This window comes from Anolis sagrei, chromosome 3, assembly GCF_037176765.1.
Source record: "Anolis sagrei isolate rAnoSag1 chromosome 3, rAnoSag1.mat, whole genome shotgun sequence".
Taxonomy (NCBI): domain Eukaryota; kingdom Metazoa; phylum Chordata; class Lepidosauria; order Squamata; family Dactyloidae; genus Anolis; species Anolis sagrei.
The window spans coordinates 30576012-30598986 of NC_090023.1; the positions used below are offsets into that span (position 1 = coordinate 30576012).

The window sequence follows — 22975 nt, forward strand, 5'->3', positions numbered from 1 at the left end:
CAGACACTAGATGTCAGTATAGACAAAGAGCAAGATATTTCAATTTCCCTTGTGTGTGTTTTTTAAATGAAGCAAACAATACATTTGCATTTCTAACACAGAGGTAGGGCATTCCATATAGCAATGTTCACCAAACACGTATTTTTGTTGGCTAGTGTTGGAAGGATAAAACAAGCAGTAACACATAGCTCATTCAAAGTAACAACAGTTTCAAGATTCCATCTTGCCCTTTGTTGGCCCCTCTTCCTTTTTCCTTCCATTTTCCCCAGCACCATTGTCTTCTCCAAGCTTTCCTGTCTCCTCATGATGTGGCCAAAGTACTTCATCTTTGCCTCTAATACCCTTCCCTCCAGTGAGCAGTTGGGCTTTATTTTCTGCAGTATAGACTGGTTGGATCTTCTTGCGGTCCAAGGCACTCTCAGAATTTTCCTCCAGCACTACAGTTCAAAAGCATCTATCTTCCTTCACTCAGACTTCCTTATGGTCCAGCTCTCTCATCCATAGAGCTGGACCATAGGTTAGTAAGGGGAATACCATTGCTCTAACTATGCAGACCTTCATTGCCAGTGTGATGTCTCTACTGTTCACTATTTTATCGAGATTGGTCCCTTACTTTAAAATATATGTGGTTGATCAAATGTTTTATCTCTACAATCGTTTAACAAACCTGTAAGGAATACACACTTCAAGGATTAAGTTGACTTATAACAGTCAAGTAAAGGCAGTTGGCCAATGATGTCACTTGTTGCAGAAGAAGTTTTTAACTGAATGGGTATCTTGTATTTTCTTGATGAGTTTCAAATTGTATTGTTCATATATTTTATATTTAAGAATATGTTTTTATTGTATTTCTCATCATGTTTATTGTGAGCTGCCTTCATTTCCTTTTTGGGTGAAATGGGCTATGTAGTCCATCTATAGTAGACCTACCTTACATTATATATGATGGAGTGGGGAAGTTCTGAGAGCAATCCTCACTCAGTACCATTCCAGTGAAAGTGGTAAGAAGTTCACTTCTGTTTTCCTAAATCATGACAAGCATGTACCTAGTTTTATGGAAGATTCATATTGGTGGGAAGCTTCTGGACATTGAGCATGCCATTTTTCTTTCATTATAAGATAGCAGGGCAGTATTTTCTAATTGTTTTTGTGAGTGCTCAAGATATTGTTTACACCTACAAAGTTCCAAGAGAATTTTCCTCCATGGGAATTTCAGCACCATGGATAGTTCCTCTATGTTGAAAACAAAACACCACTGACAGCTGTGATTCAGATGAATGGTTAGATTTAATTTCTTTTGCACATGCACTTGTGCTTACTTCACAGAACACTTTTTTGGCATAATAGCTATATTATTGAATGTGCTGTGAACCAGCATTTCACAACATGGAAGATAAATCTTTCGGTGGTTATGACTAGACAACCAAATAGAGGCTCAAAATTCCATGCAGAACGAGTATCTATATTAGATGCTGAGAACATACAAGAGGACAGCTGTTGCCTTCATGTCCTGGTTCTTAGAGGCACCTAGATGTGCATTGTTAGGAAAAGGATTCCAAACCAAGCAGCTCCTTAATAATAATAATAAAACTTTATTTATATACTGCTCTATGTCCGGGGGGACGGGGGGGGGGGGGGGACGGGGGGGGGGGGGACTCAGGGCAGAAAAGCCTTCAGAGGAGGAGACTTCATCACACTACCAAGCCACCTATGCCACTCTCCAGGAAGTTCTTCCTAATGCTCTGGTCTCTAGAGCAGCAGAAAGACAGTTACCATTTAATCTGTACAATATTATACTTTTAAAATCTTATTCCTATTACCACACCCATCTCAGATAGGCAGTTTAAAGATAGCAAGCCTTGTACCCAACTGCTCAGAGAATCACTTGCAGTGCATCCATACAAAAGGTGAAAGAGATAAGCTGTCCAATAAATCTAGCTCAGGGATGGATTACGAGTCACAAATAGTTGCAAGGAGTGTATTTATCTGCACAGATCCTGGAAGGAGATATATACAAGTAATCAAATGGTAAGGCTGCAATGGTCAAGTTAGAGATTTTGAAATAATCTAGTCGCATTTCTAGAGAGTACATTATCTGAAAACGTGGACTTCAAGGTTTGTGTCGGTAAGAGGCTCAGGTCAACTATGAAAAGATGAATAAAAATCCTGATTCAATCTATCATTTCAGAAGAATAACAAATATCAAGGAAGTTCACATCCAAGTGAGTGGGATATGCCACAATTGTACTAAAAAATAAGGCATAAAGAAAATAGAGAAGGGACCATTTTAAAAACCTGTTGCGGGAAAAGGCAACACAAGCCATGTTTTCAGGACTTATGTTCAAAGTTCAATCGTACTTTAAGAGATTTTAGAAAGGTATTTTAAATCCTTTTAAATAACATCAGTTTTTCCTGCATTCCAGGCTCTTGACTGCTCACTCCTAAAGAAGCCAAATATACATCTATATAAATAAAAATGTAATGCTCATTTGTGGGATTAACATAACTCAAAAAATACTGGACGAATTGACACCAAATTTGGACACAATACATCTATCAGGCCAATGAGTGACCATCACTCATAAAAACACTGAAAAACACAGCAGAAGAGACTTAAAAAGCCAAAAAAACAAAAAAAAATACATTACAACACATGCACAAAACCACATATATACACAAATATACACACACATATATATGCATAAACACACACACAAACACATATACACAGACTGGGCCACAGCAAAGCATGACAGGGGATGGCTAGTAGGATAGAATTTAGTTCAGAGTATATTTATTTAGAAAAGAAGAGAGATAAATAGATCTATAAATGTCAGAATCATTCCAGAATGAGTCGCCTAAGGGCTGAGAAGGGCGGTATACAAATATAGTAAATAAATAAATAAATAAATAATAAAGTGCAGTAAACCCTTAATATTGCTAGCATCCGGTGCTGGCAGTGGGCACTCCCTGAAATCATGTCTAATATCTCAAAAGCCTTCTTGAACTATGGGATTTATTTACTTCTACCTTTTTTTCTAAAGACGATGATCATATGAAAACTCAAATAAGAATAGGTGCACTGCTATCTAGAGATAGCATTATTAGGAAAGTAACACTGAATCTCATTTTTTCCAGATTCCTATTAGTTGTGAAGCCAATGGTGGTGCAATGGGTTAAACCAGGGGTCCTCAAACTTTTTAAACAGAGGGCCAGGTCACAGTTCCTCAAACTGTTGGAGGTCTGGATTATAATTTTTAAAAAAACATGAATGAATTCCTATGCACACTGCACATATTTTATTTGTAGTGCAAAAAACACTTAAAACAATACAATAATTAAAATGAATAACAATTTTAACAAATATAAACTTATTAATATTTCAATGGGAAGTGTGGGTCTGCTTTTGGCTGATGAAATAGGGTTGTTGTTGTTGTTGTTGTGTGCTTTCAAGTCATTTCAGACTTAGGTTGACCCTGAGCAAGGGCCGGGTAAAAGACCTTTGAGGGCCATATCGCGCCCTTGGGCCTTAGTTTGAGGCCTTCACAAGGTTAAACAAGGGTTAAACCCTTGTGCTGGCAAGACTGCTGACCAAAAGGACATAGATTTGAATCCAGGGAGCGAGGTGAGCTCCCATCTGTCAGCTCCAGCTTCTTATGTGGGGACATGAGAAGCCTTCCACAGGATGGTAAAACATCCAGGCGTCCCCTGGCCAACGTCCTTGCAGAAGGCCAATTCTCTCACACCAGAAGCGACTTAGTCACTCCTGACACACACACACAAAAGTTGTGAAACCAACTTGATGCTTGCTTCCACAATTTAGTTTGGTATTTATTCTCTTGTTATTGCAAATTGTCTTATCTGTGCCCACTTGATTCAAGATTATGACATTTCCCCCTAACTCTCTAAACATGTTCAGGAGTCCAGCAATTCTCCAACCAAAACAGATTAAAAAGGTAAATAATATTCATATAGCACAAAGGCCAAAAGGCTGCTATAAGAAGGAAGTTTGCTGGTCTTTGAACTAAAGGAATGTAGTTGAATTAGAGATACCTTGGCATCAGTGTGAGGAATAGGTAGTGTTTGCTGGACTTGATCCCTTCCCACAAAGCATCTCTAATTCAGCTACATTTGTTTAGCAAAGACTTGATCCCCTCCCACACTGTCACCCCCTTTTCCTTTAGTGTCATTTGATTGCAAGCCTTGAGGGCGGGGGAAAAGCTTGGTTGTTCTTTTACTTGCAACAACCATGTGCAGTAATGATGCTATATACATACGTGATGATAAAAATAAGCAGCCAAAGAGGTAACGTAACCGTAAGGAGGCAATAAGGCATAATAAGCAATCAGAAACTGGAAGCATTATCTCTTTTATAGGCCGCTACTCCCTCCATTGTACACAAATCCACAAATCCAATTTTGACTAGAAATATAAATGTTTAATATGCAAGATGCTCAGGGTACAACTGGTGATTCAGCAAGGCTTCTTTTCTGCTTCTATTGCATATAAAAGCAAATACTAGAATACCAGGAACTGCCATTCACTTATGAGGCTTCCCTTCTTTCTGGCACTTCCCATCTGGTTGAGCCCTTGGAAAAGGGAAGCACATAATAAAAATACCATTGCCAAAGAAGCACTATGAGATACCTTCCAATAACAAAGCTAGTAGATATGTATGTAGATTCAACATTATACGGTATACACTGTTTTCACATTTTATATACATTTCCCAACTGCTTGGAACCTAACATTCCTATTAGAGTGTTCTGACTCATGAAAAGTTTACCTCAGATTAAAAAGTTGAAGTTATTCAAGTTGAATTTTTATGGCTCTGAAAGTATACATATTGGGAATTATGGATCCCATAACTTGGAAAGTATCTTTGTGCTATTTTTTGCTGTAACCAAAGGTAAAGCAGATCATGCATTTCATATATTTATAACTTACTAGCTAGAGCAATGCTTTCCAAACTTTGGTCCTCCAGCTGTCTTGGACGATGCCCCTATTAAAGCAGCTCCACTGGCTGCCGATCAGTTTCCGGTCCCAATTCAAGGTGCAGGTTGACCTACAAAGCCCTAAATGGTTCGGGCCCTGCCTATCTTTGTGATCACATCTCCCCATATGAACTGGTGTGGGCTCTAAGGCCCTTCTCTCGCTTCCAACGCCTTCACAAGTACGGCTGGTGGGGACAAGATAGAGGGCCTCTTTGGTGGTGGCCCCTATGACTTTGGAACACCTCCCCAGGGAGATTAGACAAGCCCCCACACTGTTCTCCTTTCAGAGGGATCTGAAAACCTGGATGTTCCAGCAAGCATTTGGGAACGACTAGTCCTTCGTTATAAATGCCCAGTTCCTAGGTTGCCAGATAGTACTCTGTTCTCTGCACTTTCATCAAATTCCCCAGCCTTATGGTACGCTGTTTTGCACTATTCCATGTTCGGCCCTTTTATTGCCTGGTCACCCCAATTTTAGTAATTCTGATCATTGGTTTTTGTTGAACATTGTCTGATGTAGTTTCAGTGTTGCTGTCTTATACTCTTATGTTTGTGTTTTTATCTGGATTGTTGTATTATATATGCTTTTATTTTAATGGTGTTTTTCTTTTAATTGATTGTTTTAGTTTTATATCTTGTGGTCATTTTGTCCCATATGTAAGCCACACTGAGTCCCTTCAGGGAGATGGTGGCAGGGTATAAGAATAAAGTTGTTGTTGTTGTTGTTATATACTGACAGCCCCCGGTGGCGCAGTGGGTTAACCCCTTGTGCCGGCAGGACTGAAGACCGACAGGTTGCAGGTTCGAATCCGGGGAGAGGTGGATAAGCTCCCTCTATCAATTCCAGCTCCTCATGCGGGGACATGAGAGAAGCCTCCCACAAGGATGATAAAAACATCAAATTATCCAGGCGTCCCCTGGGCAACGTCCTCGCAGACGGCCAATTCCCTCACACCAGAAGTGACTTCCAGTTTCTCAAGTCGCTCCTGACACGACAAAATATATATGTGTGAAAACACATTATGTCACAGCAAACAAGATATATATGCTGGATTTCGTATCACAAAATCACAAGTCGAACACTTCCCAAGCGTTTAGGACTGTGTGATGTATTTTCGAATGATGCACACAGATCCAAGTAAGGTGATCTTTTGCAGTTGACAGATCGTAATTAAGTCAATGTTTATTGTTTTCAAATGCCAGCTGAGATCTTTTGGCACAGAACTCAGTGTGTTGATTACTACTGGGACCACTTGTAATCGTTTATGACAAAAGCTTTGAAGTTCAATGATGATGATTGAACCTCAACTCCAAAAAGCCACCTTAGTCAACAGTCAAAAATTCTAGGAAGTGGAGTCCAAACCATTTGAAAGTCCAAAGTTTGAGACACTAGAAGCTCGGGAATTAGGGAGGACAGAAATATTACATTTATTTTCTACAGTCAACATCAAAGCTTCCCTCACAAGGCAGTTTAACTTCAATTTATTAATGCATGTTTCACATATGTCAAGTGTTCAAATTTACAAAACAAAGTATTCATAAGAGTTCATGCAAATTTATGAGAAACAAACACTAGTTGTTAAACCACTTATTGTAACCTAGATTCAAAGAGCAAAATGACTCAAAAGTCTGCAGCTAGAAACAAGTGTGAAGAAGTCAAGTAGAAATGAAATGTCTAGCTTTTATTTGTCAGTATATAAAAAACAGCAGACATCTATTCCAGTTTTGAAGTTTTATTCTTTTGTCAGGTTTTGACATATGCCATAAAAAGGCCATGTATACAGATGTTTTTGGTATTTAATGGCGAGTATACATATTCCCTTAACATTTTATCACATTTGATCCCCTTATGAGCTGAAAAGAAATATGTATCCCATTTGTACCTGGTCCATCAAAGACAATCTTTACAACATATTGTTAAACTGCAAGAAAACCAAAATGTAAATCATGCATGCAGCTGATAAGTTCTTCAAACATGGCATTCTTCCATCTTTGAACTACAAACCCCTCAGAATGCCTATAAAACTGGATTAAACAACCTAAATACAGGGTTTCTATATTTTTCAAGCAATTTCTGAAGTAAAGATATAGCTGGTAAATGTGGATTAACAGTTCTTCATGCTAACCTCCTGGCTGTATGGACTGAAACATTAACTGCTCTAAATCAGACTTCATACATGTTGAAAAATTAAACTGTTAATAGTAAGCCATGTATAAAGCATGCAAAAGCTGCCTATAAAATACTTAAATAAAACCAAATGTGCAGGGTGCTCCAATAAAATATACACCATGTAATGAAACAAAGCAATTCAAAATAACTTAAGAACCTTCTTTCAGGTGCCAAGGCTTGCAGCTTCATTTGCAAAACAAAAAGGGCACTGCTCACACAACAACAGCTAATAACAGAAAGCTTTATGAGCACCGCACAAAATAAACTGAAACCTCAATAGATTCAATCATAAGGAACAAAAGCTATTAAATGTCTGTATTACAGAAGTGCTTTCTGTAACAAAATAATATAGAAAAATAGACTTACAATGGTAAATGGATATGTACTCTTTCCTTGCACTTTAAGTAGAGATGAATTCATTGCCAAATATCATCAGATTTTCTCTCATTTTTAATACATTTAAAATAGCCCTTTCTTTTTATTGAAAGGTATTAAAAACAGCCCAGGTGTTTTCTCAAATTTCCACAATATTAAGCAACTGCAGGTTGCCGACAAATTGGGCAAGTGGAATTGTCAGAAAGCCAGCGATCAATACAATGAAAATGAAACTCATGCATACATGGCAACTGCCTTAGCTTATTTCCAACAACATATTCATTAATGCACACACTACATGCCTTGCTTGTTTCACCCTCTTCTACACTGACGCTCCCATAATTCCGGGTAGGCAGACTATCAATTTGCTCTTTGGTTAATCCCCTCAAGAGGCCATTACCATCTTCTTGTAACAAAAGGTAGGGCACAAGGCGGAGGATGGGAAGAGTTCCATTTTCAACAAAACTGCTTGCATCTTGAAACGGTCTGCTATCTTGTGGTTCGTTACCTTGACTGTCGTGTTGTGTAGCATCGATTTCGGTATCCCATTCACTGTTACCTTGTTCATCCGGTCTGCTCCTAACTGAAGTTGCAGTAAATTCATTGATATCACTTAGAGTATGCATGTTAGACAGCTGCGACTGCATATCTAGTAAGTTCTGACTACTCCTCTGAGTGTCAGAATCCGATTCTGTGTCTATTAAAGAGCTTAGCTCTCCAAACCCTGTCATAATTTGCCTCAGAATTGATCTAAGCGCTGTCGCTGAAGATTCCCCAAGTCCACTTTCTGATATCCTACGGAGAGGTATCCGTATAGTGCTAACATATGTTCGTATACCTGCACGTTCAGATCGTGAAACGGTCCGACGAAACCCTCCACCGTCGCTTTCAAAAGTAACTAAGTTGTCTGCCACGCCTGCTCTTGAGCGGGTTCTAGTAGCAATACTGTCTTGATTCCTATTTTCCCCAGGACGAATTCTTCTCACCTGAAGGTCTAATGTAATAGTAGGATGCCTTCTCGGTTCAGCTGTGGCTCTAGTTGAGTCTTCCTCTTCCAAAGGTACACCCAAAGATGGTGCCTGTGCCTCACCTTGTTCTGGAAGAGACTGAGCTGCATTTGCCCCACTAGACTCTCTATGCATCTGCTCAACATTCCTGTGTGGCCTCCCTTCCAAGAGAGACTGGAACTGACTAGTAAAAGTCGACCTTAGTCTTAAAACCTCTGGCCTTTGTCTTGTTCCTCTCCGAATTCGATCTTCAGTTCTCCCTCTGTGCAGCCGCACCGATGCAACTCTGCGTGTTCTTCTTTGTCTGATAATATTGTGTTCATTAGCATCTAAAAAGGCGCGGCGTCCTTCAAAACCTGTTGGGTTTCTGTTTCTGCTTCTGAGTCTGCCTGAGAAGAGCCGGGATGTTTCAGCAGTATTTTGTGTCATTGGACTGCTCACATTTGTAAGTCTGGATGAAGCAACGGCACTGTCTGCAGCACCTCTCAGCGTCCGGCTCCTGGTTCGGCTGGCTACTGGGCTGTCTGGTATTACAGGCCTATTTACAATATGCGCTCTGTTACTATGGCCATGTAACAATCCGCTGAATTCATCTCCAGCGGCATTGTCGCTGTTATGTTCATGGTTTATATTTATTTCAAGACTAAATCGGAATTCGCCATTATTAGGGTTTGCCTGGCTTACAGTCCTCCAAGTCTGGTTCCCGCTCTGTCCACTACGGGTGGAATTTCCAGTATGATGGAATCTGTTCAGCCACTCTAGCAGAGAATCGCTGGTTGAACTTTCCCCAAGAGTCTGTGAATCTGAAAGCAATTCAAAATCACACAGACAAAATACTTATTTTTAGAACATACAATAAAACTCTATTGAACAACCAATCCTTTCTCTGTAGCAATACTGAAGCGGAATCTCTTACATACATTCTTTCACTGCAATTGCTATTAAGGGACCAGGAAAGAAGCGATATTCAGGTTTTCCCAGGGTATTCTCCCGAGTCTCTTTTAAAAACTATTTTGTTTAAAAGAGCCAACAAAATGTTTACAGTGCAGCTAGTTAAGTTTCTAATCTGGCAGTTCTTGCTAATCATTGATAACAGAACAATGTTACTTATAGATAACACACAATTGAATTTTAGGTGTTTTAATACTTAGTTGTTTTACTGTGTATTGTGCATTTCTATCATATGTATAATAGTATCTATCACATGTATGGAGCCCCCAGTGGCATAGCAGGCTAAACCATTGAGCTGCTGAACTTGCTGATCGAAAGGTTGGAGGTTCGAATCCAGGGAGCAGGGTGAACTCCCGCTGTTAGCTCCAGCTTCTACCAACCTAGCAGTTTGAAAACATGCAAATGCTAGTGGATTAACAGATATCACTATAGCAGGAAGGTAACGGCACTCCATGCAGTCATGCTGACCACATGACCTTGGAGGCATCTAAGGGCAACACTGGCTCTTCAACTTAGAAATTGAGATGAGCACTACCCTCCAGAGTTTGACACAAATAGATTTAAAGACAAGGGAAACCTATAGCTTTTTATCACATGCCTCTTTCAATTTGCAGATTTTTGTGTCTACTGACTACCAATAAAGATAATAATTGTGTAAAGAATCATAATTTTACTGTGATAAGACAGATATCTGTAACTGTCAACGTTCAAACTGGAACCACTAGCCTCAATCATCACATGATCATATATTACAATTACAGCTCTTATATCTGCCCTCCAGAGACACACAAATATTTTCGAATCTAAAGAGAAAAACTCCTAATTAGAAGAAATGCTGCAGTGTTTAAAGCAGCAAAAATGCATTGCTGTTTATGAAGGTGAGACCTTACTTGAAGCACACATATTCCCCAGCCATCAATACTTCTTGACCATCCAACAGCTACATGTAATTTCTATAACCATTCTTCATGATAAAAACCAACAGCCACCACTCAGATCTATTTTGTACTTCAGAGACAGAAAAACTTTGTGAAGGCAGACTGGAAAGGGGGGGAAAGTAGTACCTGGTTAGCATCAAAAGCAAGGAGAAAATGACTCACTGAAATTCACTGGAGGAAAAAGGTGGCATCTCAAATCTTTTAAGTCCAAAATGTTTTAAATGTAAATCTTCTATGGAGATTCCTTTGTGGTTTCAATTACTGTCTTATTAGAATTATGTTACCACTGAATAGAGAATCTAAAAGCTAAAACAAGGAATATAAAGGAGCATTTCAATTAACTGCATCTATACAAATGCTGGACCACCTCATTTTACTAAGGTGGCATACTTAGCAAGTTCTTGTAAACACCAATAAGCTGCTGAGAGGAGCCCCAGGTGGTGCAATGGATTAAACCCTTGTGCTGGCAGGACTGCTGACCTGAAGGTCGGCGGTTTGAATCTGGGGAGCAGGGTGGGCTCCCATTTGTCAGCTCCAGCTTTCCATGGGAGGAGGGCATGAGAGAAGTCTCCTACAGGATGGTAAAATATTCGGAAATCCTCTAGGCAACGTCCTTGCAGACTACCAATTTTCTCACACCAGAAGCAACTTGTGGTTTCTCAAGTCGCTCCTGATACGAATAAAATCTGCTTAGAAATATCTATTGATAGACACACATATTAATTTAATAAATCAAAATCATTTGTTAATTTTAGTAGATTGTAACTTATGTTGTTTCATTAGGATAATAACTTACATCCAACTGTTTCTCCTTCCCAATCTCTGTTTTCTGGGTCAGATCGGGATGACAATTGTTCCTTTGCACCTTGTAAGCGCTGCTGTAGCTCATCTGCTGTTATTTCTCCTGAAATAATTTTAAAGATATTGTCAAGTGTATTCATTGGTCCAATATACAGAATCAAACAGAACAATCCTTATCAAGAAAAGAGGATTTTAAAAGAATAAAAGAAACATAGGTGAAAACCTGGAATTACATAAATGCAGCAAACACTCAAACATCTATCAGTAACAAAAGACAAATTAAGACACTTTTTTTTTGTCGTGTCAGGAGAATCCTGTTGTGAGAGAATTGGCCGTCTGCAAGGACGTTGCCCAGGGGACGCCGGATGATTTTGATGTTTTATCATCCTTGTGGGAGGCTTCTCTCATGTCCCCGCACGAGGAGCTGGAGCTGATACAGGGAGCTCATCCGCCTCTCCCCGGATTTGAACCTGTGACCTGTCGGTCTTCAGTCCTGCCGGCACAGGGGTTTAACCCACTGCGCCACCGGGGGCTCCTAATTAAGACACTATACTGCAGTAAGATGGCAAAATTCCACATTCTAAAACACTTCTATAGATGCAAGTATCATTGAATTGCTGTAATGCCTTTCTATGAAACAATTTTAGGATAATAAAGAAATAATTTTAATTGAATTCAAATATTTTTATTTATTTTATGGAAATATAAGTTTATCTTGGTTAAAATATAAGAAAAAAGAAAGCTGTCCATTTTAAGATAACAATACAAATAGAGCTAAACTTACTATTCATTCCCCAAGTATGGAAAGTGGCGGATAACAACACTAATTAGAAATAGTATTATATTAGTTATATAACTATTTAAAATGTGATTCAGAGAATATGTTAGATTTTTAAGTACCATCAGTCAAATCTTACCTGGAGTCCCAAGAAGGTTGCGATCTCTCATCAATCTGTAATCTTCATCACTTAGCCCATTAATGAATTGGTAATATGCTTCCTCTCTGTTAAGGCGCTCCTGTTGCCACTGCCTCTCACCATCATCACTATGGCTTTGGGATGTGGTCTGTCCACCACCTGCCCCTGAGCAAGACCTAGAACAGTCCATTCTAGGAAGACCAGACTGACAAAACAGGAAAGACAAACCAAGGAATTTACATGGATCAAATTTCCAACTGCTACCCACCTGGTTTAGTGCTTATTTACGTTCAAGATCATCTAAACAGCCAATTCATTTCTACTAGCATGGCTAAGGCTCTACCTCTGACATACAACGTGCAGGATTGGGCAGTATATTTTGCTTTACATTAGATTCTAGTGCTGGAAGTCTAGATGCATCTTTTGTAATGATTATTTACATTATCCTAGATCAGTGGTTTCCAGCCTGTGGTCCATGTACCACCAGTGGTCCACAAAAACTAAAATATGGTCCGTGGCCTCACCATCGCAATGAGAGAGACTGGTCTTGCAAAACTCTGTTATAGTATTGAGGCTTATTAAATATGGTTTTCTGTGGGCAAGCAGATGGTAACTACTGGATCATACGTGTTCTGTATCAGAAACTAGAGCTGATGTGGTCTATCCAATGCAACTTTCTGAATCGGCACCCCAAATAACCAAACCAAATCTAAAGTTGACCAAAAATTGACTTCTAATCCTTTTGTTACTAATGTGAGACTGATTCCTGTTCAAAGTGGTTCCTGGTCAAAAAAAGGTTGGGAATCACTGTCCTATATTATATGTCTAAGACACTATGCTAGCATTTATGGTATAATGATGCATGAATCTGTTCAATAAGTCAAAGGAAAGTTCATTTGGATTTACACCTCCTCAAATGAAAACTGCTTTTGTGTTCTTTCAAGTCATTTCTAACTTACGGCAATCTGAAGATGCACCTTCTACAACGTTTTCTTGGTAGACTTTATTCAGAAGGTGCTAGCCCTTATTTTACTGTAAAGCTAAGAGTGTGACTTCCCCACTGTCACCTAGTGGGTTTTCATGGTCCAGCAGTGATTTGAACCCTGGTCCAACACTTAGACCCCCGTGTCTCGCTTGTCAAATACAGGCTGACCAACATGCTGTCCTCCAAGAGAAAACTGGAAAGGTTAGCTGAGCTGAAGCTTATTTTTAAAGGCTCTTTTTACAGTTATGCAGACCGGCTTTACAAACTTATGTCCACCAAGCAATGGCAAGTATTCTACAGTCAACCTTTCACATTCACTGTGGATAAGGGCATTAGACTCCTGTGAAAGTGAAAAACTGCTAATAAAGAAATTGATATTTTAGATGTGAGTATATCCCTCTAGAAATGTCTAGGTCTTTCAGCGTGACATGGGGAGTTGTACTGGAGGACCTCGAGATTCTGAGAGAAAACATTTTTATGAAATCCATGAACAATCAAATCCACGAAAGTAAAGCACATGAATGTTGGAGGACTGACTGTATACTATGGCCATCATCCATTTCCAGACTGCTAAGAAAAACAAGGAAATACACTGGGCCTAAACTAGAGCACAGAATGAAGGAAGAAAGAAATCACTTTAAAGTACTATTACTTACTTCTGATATGATTAACGTTAAGGCACCAATAGCCAAAGAAGCGGCTGTGGAAGTTGTTATGAATGAAGACTCAACAGTAATATGCGAAAAAAATCTCACATTATTTTCCTCCCTTTTTCTTCAACTCTTTTAAAATGCAGATATGTGAAGGATTTCTAACAAGGTCTGATGTTGCAAGTCTTCTTAGACACTTTAGACATCCTCCGTCTTTTCAGTCCACTTTGCACAGGCAGGTGGGATTTTATAGAAATCCTGTGTGAGAATGTAGAAGGAACATGGCGATAAACTGCGAGAGAATGACCTTACAACCTGCTCTTACAACCATACACAGCAACTTTTATGTATGTTTTCTTTGTATCTGGAACTTCCTCCTATTGTATATGTATTATTATTATTTATAAGAAAGAAAAATGTCCCCACCCTCTTCTCTTTCAAAAAGCTACTAAAATGCACTTTACACTTTGTAATATGGGAAGGAAGAAGATTAGAGCACTTTAGCAATGTAACTCCCAGAATCCCTAGCAGCCAGTGTGGGATTTGAAGTCCAAAACACCTGGAGGGCTGAAGTTTGCCCATGCCTGACTACACTGTAGAATAAATGCAGTTTGCCACCACTTTGAAAGCTCTACTGCAATGCTATGAATCATCGAGTTGGAAGAGACCTCATGGGCCATTCAGTCCAACCCCCTGCCAAGAAGCAGGAAAATTGCATTCAAAGAACCCCCGACAGATGGCCATCCAGCCTCTGTTTAAAAGCTTCCAAAGAAAGAGCCTCCACCACACTCCGGGGCAGAGAGTTCCACTGCTGAACGGCTCTCACAGTCAGGAAGTTCTTCCTAATGTTCAGATAGAATCTCCTTTCCTATCGTTTGAAGCCATTGTTCTGTGTCCTAGTCTCCAGGGCAGCGTAAAACAAGCTTGCTCCCTCCTTCCTATGACTTCCTCTCACATATTTATACATGGCTATCATGTCTCCTCTGAGATTTCTCTTCTTCAGGCTAAACATGCCCAGCTCTTTAAGCTGCTCCTCATAGGACTTGTTCTCAAGACCCTTGATCATTTTAGTCACCCTCCTCTGGACATAGTCCAGCTTGTCAACATCTCCCTTCAATTGTGGTGCCCAGAATTGGACACGATATTCCAGGTGTGGTCTAACCAGGACAGAATATTTATTTATTTATTTAAAACTTTTATATCCCGATCTTCTCTACATCCGTAGACTGGCTGACAGCAAGAATTCAATGCTAAACAGTAAAAATCTAAAACAACATATAACAACAGTAAATTAACAATACATATAAAATAAATACACAAAAGCCGTTCGCCAAGATAAAAAACATGTCCAACTCAGTCCATCTATTCAGTCCATGTATTGTGGTCAATACTTTGATCGATTATTGGTCTCACCCATCATTCTGTAAAGGCCTAGTTCAACAGCCAGGTTTTCACTAGCTTCCTAAAGGTCAGGAGGGAGGGGGCACTTCTAATTTCATTCGGGAGGGAATTCCATAGCCGGGGGGCCACCACAGAAAAGCCCGTCTCTCGTCCCCACGAGACGCAACTGCGAAGGTGGCGGGACCGAGAGCAGGGCCTCTCCAGATGATCTTAACACTCTTGATGGTTCAGAGGGGAGAATGCGTTCATAGGGGATAATAGAGGGGTAGCATGACTTCCCTGGATCTATGGAATCCTTTGGGGGGGGGGGGGTTGTAGCCAATGGTTTCATCTTACTGCCTATTACAGGGAAAACCAGCTGATCCCCAACCCATCCAAAACACAGACATGTGCCTTTCATCTCAAAAACAGAGAAGCATCCCGAGCTTTGAACATCACCTGGGAAGGAATCCCACTGGAGCATTGCAGCGCACCCAAATACCTGGGAGTCACTCTGGACCGTGCTCTTACCTACAAGAAGCATTGCCTGAACATCAAGCAAAAAGTGGGTGCTAGAAACAATATCATACGAAAGCTGACTGGCACAACCTGGGGATCACAACTAGATGCAGTGAAGACATCTGCCCTTGCGCTGTGCTACTCTGCTGCTGAGTATGCATGCCCAGTGTGGAACACATCTCACCACACTAAAACAGTGGATGTGGCTCTTAATGAGACATGCCGCACTATCACGGGGTGTCTGCGCCCTACACCACGGGAGAAATTACACTGCCTAGCCGGTATTGCACCACCTGACATCCGCCGGGAAGTAGTAGCCAATAGTGAAAGGACCAAGGCAGAGACATCCCCAGCTCATCCCCTGTTTGGGTATCAGCCAGCACGTCAACGACTTAAATCTAGAAATAGTTTTCTAAGATCTACAGAGACACTCGCTGGAACACCTCAGCAAGCGAGAGTCTAAAAGTGGCAGGTTCAAACCCAGCACCTCAACCAATGGCTGATACCAAATGAGAGACTCCCCCCTGGGCACACTGAGGACTGGGCGACTTGGAAGGCGCTGAACAGACCGCGTTCTGGCACCACGAGATGCAGAGCCAACCTTCAGAAATGGGGCTACAAAGTGGAATCCAGGACATGCGAGTGTGGAGAAGAGCAAACCACTGACCACCTGCTGCAATGCACCCTGAGCCCAGCCACATGCACAATGGAGGACCTTTTTACAGCAACACCAGAAGCACTCCAAGGGGCCAGATACTGGTCAAAGGACATTTAATCAACTACCAAACTCACACATTTTGTATTTTGTCTGTTTGTTTGCTTTGTTATGTTAGAAATGTAATATAATTTGACTGGTTGCCCTGACACGACAAATAAATAAACTGGAGAGAAAAAATCACTTTAAATCCGGTTTCCGCCTCCTGCAGAATTCTGGGGCTTGTAGTTTAGGGAGGACCCTTTAACAGTCTCACTAAACTACAAACCCCAGACTTCTACAGGAGGCAGAAACCGGATTTTAAAGTGGATTTTGAAGTGGCTACTAGTCTTTGGCAGAGAAAACAAAAGGCCTTTCAATACTACAACTCCCAGGAGTCGGTAGCACTGAGCCAGGGCGGTTACTTTATTTATCTATCGTGTCAGGAGTTGCACTGCATTAAAATCAGGGCGGTGAGAGGGGTCCCTTTCCTCTCCCTTTTACCTGAGCCTTGTCTGGAGGCGCTGACCTGCTCCCTCCAGCTCAGGCCACATTGGCGTCTCCAGGGGGGCGGGGAGGAATGAATGATTGACACCACCCCGAGCCAACCCCCCGGCGGGAAAGGCGGAGCGCGTCCAATCGCCGTCCTCCACCCGTAACCGCTCAACTAGGCCGGAGCAGGTGCGCGAGCGAGCCAGCGGGCAGGCGGCGGTTGCTCCGGTTGCTCTGCTTCAAGAGGGAGGCCAAGAGGCAGGCCGCCTTCCTCCTCCTCCCCTCGGGAGGCTACAATGACCCTTCCCTCCGGCAGCCGGGTTTCTTTAGCGAGAGCCGCCTTCGGGGAAACTTCGCTCCCTTCCGCGGCGGCCAGCGAGGAACTCACATCCCATTGTAGGTGCAACCGCTGTCCCTGTTCGTCGAGTTCCGGTGCTCCGGTTTACAGTTCCGCCTCGGAACACGCAGGCGCAAAGAGCCGCTCCATTGAGTCTCAAGTTTTTCCGCTGCCATGGCTCAATGCTAAGGGATCCCGGGAGTTGTAGTTTGGTGAGGCACCTCTGCACCCTTTGGGCAGAGAAGGCAAAAGAAAAAGAAGACTAAACCTTATCATGATCCCATCGCATTGAGCCATGGCAGTTTAAAGTAGGATCAAACTGCATTAATTCTACAGTGTAGATTGCATTTTTCAAAGATCTGTATAAATAAAAATGTAATGTTAGTTCGTGCTACCATCAGAACTCAAAAACCACTGGGGGAATTGACACCAAATTTGGACACAAGACTCCTCTAACAGTCCAATTTATGTCCTCCACTCAAAAAAATGATTTTGTCCTTTGGGAATTGTCGGTGCTGGGATTTATAGTTTACCTACAATCAAAGAGCATTCTGAACTCCACCAATGATGGAATTGGGCCAAACTTAGCACACAGGGCTCCCATTACCAACAGAAAATACTGGAAGGGTTTGGTGGGCAATGTCCTTTGGTTTTGGAGTTGTAGTTCACCTACATCCAGAGATCACTGTGGACTCAAACAATGATGGATCTGGACCAAACTTTACACAAATATTCCATATACCTACATATGAACACAGATGGAGTTTGGAGGAAATAGACCTTAACATTTGGGGTTTGTAATTACTGGGATTTATAGTTCACTACAATTAAAGAGCATACTGAAACCCACAAACGACAGAAATGGGGCAAATTTCCCACACAAAACCCCCATGACCAACAGAAAATACTTAAGGCCATCCAGTCCAACTCTCTTCACCAGGGCAAGAAAATGTAATCAGAGTCCTCCTGACAAAGAGCCATCCAGTCATACATATAGATAGATAGATATGATTCTCTCTCTCACACACACAGATATAGTATCATAGATTTGAAAGAGACCCTTAAAGAAAGACTATGATTATGTTGCATGTTCCAGAGTAGGCAAACCAGACACTCTCCACATCAACATTAACAAAGAAACAGCAAGAAATACTGTTTACTCACAAGCATAAAGGAATTACATATATTAGAAACCAACACTTTCTCAATACTTTATTTTCCAGATCACCAGACTGGGCCACAGCAACGCCTGGCAGGGGACAGCTAGTAGCTTTTATAAAAGGAGTGATGGGCGCAGTTCCCTGAAACCAGTTGTGAAATACAGGTTAAACATCCCTTATCTGACTCGCTTGGGATCGGAATTATTTCAGATTTTGGAATATTTATAACAATATAATAATATATAATATAATAATTTTATATTATAATTGCAATATTACTAATAATATTGTAGTGTAGTGGTATAGTACAATATGGTAATATATATACTAATATTGTACTATGTTAATAATCTATATATATATAAATGCTCTGTGCATAATGAGTGCCTTAAAAACAAAAGAACCAATGAACGAAATCACACCAAATTTGGCAACAAAATGTGTCACAACACAAGGAGTGACCATCACTCAAAAAATTATGATTTTGTCCTTTGGGAGTTGTAGTTGCTGGGATTTATAGTTTACCTACAATCAAAGAGCATTCTGAACTCCACCAATGATGGAATTGAACCAAACTGGGCACACAGAACTCCCTTGACCAACAGAAAATACTGGAAGGGTTTGGTGGGCAGTGTCCTTTGGTTTTGGAGTTGTAGTTCACCTACATCCAGAGATCACTGTGGACTCAAACAATGATGGATCTGGACCAAACTTGACACAAAAATTCCATATACCTACATATGAACACAGATGGAGTTTGGAGGAAATAGACCTTGACATTTGGGATTTGTAGTTACTGGGATTTATAGTTCACTACAATTAAAGAGCATTCTGAAACCCACCAACGACAGAAATGGGGCAAACTTCCCCCATGACCAACAGAAAATACTTAAGGCCATCCAGTCCAACTCTCTTCACCAGGGCAAGAAAATGTAATCAGAGCCCTCCTGACAAAGAGCCATCCAGTCATAAATATAGATAGATAGATGTGATTCTCTCACACACACAGATATAGTATCATAGATTTGAAAGAGACCCTTAAAGAAGGACTATCGGAATTATTTCAGATTTTGGAATATTTATAACAATATAATAATATATAATATAATAATTTATATTATAATTGCAATGTTACTAATAATATTGTAGTCTAGTGGTATAGTACAATATAGTAATATATATACTAATATTGTACTATGTTAATAATAATCTATATAAATAAAAATGTAATGTTCGTTTGTGAGATTAACAGAACTCAAAAACCACTGGGGGAATTGACACCAAATTTGGACACAATACACCTAACAGGCCAATGTATGTCCTTCACTCATAAAAACACTGAAAAACACAGCAGAAGGGACTTTAAAAGCCCCAAAAAGCTAAATGACAATACAAAGGAAGAAAGGGGGAGGGAAGGGGAGAAAAAGAAAGAAAGAAAAGAAAGAAAGAGGGAGGGAAGGAAAGGAAGAAGGAAGTATAGAAGCAAAGAGAGAAGGAAGGAAAGAGATAGACAAGGAAGAAAGGAGAGAAAGAGGGAGGGAAAGAAAAAGGGGGAAGGAATGAAAGTTAGAGAAGAAAGGAAGGAGAGAAGGAAAGAAAAAAGGGAAAGAAGGAAGGAAAGAGGGAGCAAAGGAGGGGGGAAGATGTAGAGAAAGGGAGAGAATGAAAGAAGGAGGGAAAGAGAGAAAGAAGAAAAGAGAGACAGCAGAAGAGAAAGAAAAGAGGGGAAAGAAGGAAAGAGAGAAGGAAAGACGGGAAGGAAGGAAGGAAAGAGGGAGTGAAGAAAGGAGTGAAAGAAGAAGAGAAAGAGGGAAGTTTGGCCACAGCAACGCGTGGCGGATACAGCTAGTAATAATAATAATAAGAAGAAGAATCTTTATTTGTACCCTGCTACCATTCTCCCCAAGGGACTCGGTGCGGCTTACATGAGGCCAATCCCAAAATACATAAAACAAAACATCAATAAACACAACATCAATAAAACAATCAATAAAATACAAATCATATAAATCACATGAACAAAAATAATAAACAATCAATTTAAACAACATTTTAAAAATGGCCAGGCCACGTGTAATAGATTAAAATTGAAAATATGCTGATGTGAACAAGGTAAAATATAACTGGGATAGGATTTTTCAGAGAAAAATGAGGGAACGCAGTCAATCCTAAGTCAGTATTAAAGTGCATTATGAGGGCATATTGCTAATATATTGTGTGTACATATAATATTGCTAATTATAATGTAATGCAATATAATACTACTAATAATACAATATAGTTATATAATTGTATATTATATATGACATGCAGGACAACTTCATGTAGAGGCAGACAGTATAGTGTATGCTGTACAAAATGTTTAAAAAGACAGAAAAAAAAAGACAAAGTTCAGACCTTAGGCAAATACAAACAGGCCGAAGGAAATAAAACATGGAAAACACAGAATCGAGGTGCCACCTCTTTCAAGACAATATACCAGTCATGGGCAAACTTCGGTGCTCCATGTGTTTTGGACTTCAACTACCACAATTTAGGAATTGTGGGAGTTGTAGTACAAAACACCTGGACGGCCGAAGTTTGCCCATGTCTGTTTTAGACACGTATGTCTGAATTTTATACTCAATATTTGTAATGATTTTGAGCATGAAACAAAGTTTATACACTGAATAAACAAAGCACTATCTCAGCCACCCACACTGACGATTTTGTAGTATTTTGAATTTCATTATTTCAGACAGAATTCTCAACCTGTATTACTTTTGTTGTTGTTGTTGCCATAATTGTGTCTTTTCATACTTTACAAGCAAAATCCTGCCGCTGTAATTCTCAGCAATTGCCCCTCCACTACATATTGCATGGAGTCAGTGCTCTGCCATTGGACTCAATTTGCTCAGCTTCTACACTTCTTTTTTGTGCAAGCAAGTGAAATAGTCCCTCATGAAAACGGAGTCATTTATTCAGTGATATGTTATCTGAAATAGAGCTAGTGGTGTGATTGAGTCTAAAATAGGGTTTATTATTATTATTATTATTATTATTATTATTATTATTTCTTACCTGTCTCTCCTCGAGGTAGAGCACAACACAGTTAACAACACAGTTCTGACAACTGATTTAGCGGTTAGATCTCTTCTGTTATGTCACTCCACAGTCTTCATGTGGTTAATTATAAATAAAGAGAAATAAAACAAACTTATCTTAACATAACACAGTTTTACTGTACAGGCAGTCCCTAAGATATGAACAAGATAGAATCTATCTAGGTTTGTTCTAAAGTTGAATTTAACTGTAAGTCATAGCAGGTACACACACATTTTGGATAGCATAGGGAAGGATTAACTATGGTGTTTACTTTGTCTGTGCCCCTATTCAGAAGATTTCACCTCACTTTCTGTCCCTCTGATAATTGGATTTTGAAAAATTTGGCTTGCTGTGGAAACAAGGATTAGTGATAGTGGAGACACCTTTCCCCCACGATAACTCAATTTCCCTTCCTAGGAGTAGATTTTTATCACTCTGTGTTGTCTCACCACCTCTCTTAACTGTGAGTTGTTTGTAAGTTGGATGTTTGTAAATCGGGGACTGCCTATATTATTAAAAATATTTTATTTTTATTTAAAGTATTATTGTTTTGATTTTTTTTTTTTTTTGCTATGTTCAATTAATTGGGAGTCGGGTGCCACCATCACCCCATGTTTGGAAAATTCATACAAGTTGACTAAAGGGGGCAGCAGATATCAAACATGGGTCCGATACATTGATCAGAAAGACACTTAAATTCAGAAAACCCTTAACATGTACCAATTTACCAAAACTAATTAAGAAGGCAATTATGATAATGTGTTATAATGAGATTGTTACAGAAAATATAATTATCCTGCACCCCTTTCGTGGTAACTGTTCTACATGGCAGAATTTCCATTTTGGATGGTGGAATAATATTTTCTGTCAGGTTCAAATAACTCCTCTTACATTCAAAAGCATAGTATTTTATAGGCATTGCTTGCTCTTCTTTTATACCACATGGTTATATAAATATTAACAAAAACAGCCAGCATATCTCCCTAAAAGGAATAGTCAATTCTCACAAATTATGTTGAGAGGTTGTGGACACATGATTTTGCACAAAACCAGGCTATTATTTAGTAATTATCCAATGAGAAATATAGCCAGTTCACATGACTCATTTACTGTATATATTCAGTTCCGAGACACGCTTTCCCCTCATATAAACATTGCTAAAAATGGGGTCCACCATAGCTATTTTGTTGTTGGTACTGAAATTAGTGTGCATCTTAAAACTGATTAAGTCTTGGAATAAAACATGTAGTATTTCCCACCTATAATCATGACTTTTCTGTGAGCTACCTGTTTCAAAACACAGAAGCAATGAAATGGTTGCCTAAGGGCCCTTCCACACAGCCCTATATCCCAGAATATCAAATGAGAAAATCCCACGTTATGTGAGTGTGGACTCAGATAACCCAGTTCAAAGCAGATATTGTGGTATTTTATGCCTTGATATTCTGGGATATAGGGCCCTAAGTGACCACAGAAAAAGAAGGGGAGAGGCTGCAAAAAACTATTATAGTATTATTAATA

At 39.9% G+C, this 22975-nt stretch overlaps 1 protein-coding gene across 3 annotated transcripts; it reads right to left on the reverse strand.

The window, feature by feature from the left end:
- Positions 1-6711: 6711 nt before the first annotated feature.
- On the reverse strand, positions 6712-17304 carry RNF6 (ring finger protein 6). 3 transcript variants are annotated; one of them, XM_060770913.2, is made up of 5 exons: positions 16886-17304; positions 13894-14046; positions 12154-12358; positions 11232-11339; positions 6712-9349 (listed from the first exon to the last, which is right to left on the reverse strand). In XM_060770913.2, exons 3-5 carry the CDS (start codon positions 12341-12343, stop codon positions 7695-7697), a joined length of 1953 nt encoding a protein of 650 aa, XP_060626896.2. In that variant the 5' UTR covers positions 12344-12358; positions 13894-14046; positions 16886-17304; the 3' UTR covers positions 6712-7694. The 3 variants fall into 3 exon arrangements, with proteins under 3 accessions (XP_060626896.2, XP_060626895.2, XP_067322685.1); XM_060770912.2 differs by having other exon boundaries at positions 13795-14046; XM_067466584.1 differs by having other exon boundaries at positions 13795-14046; positions 17262-17285.
- Between the last annotated feature and the right edge of the window lie 5671 nt (positions 17305-22975).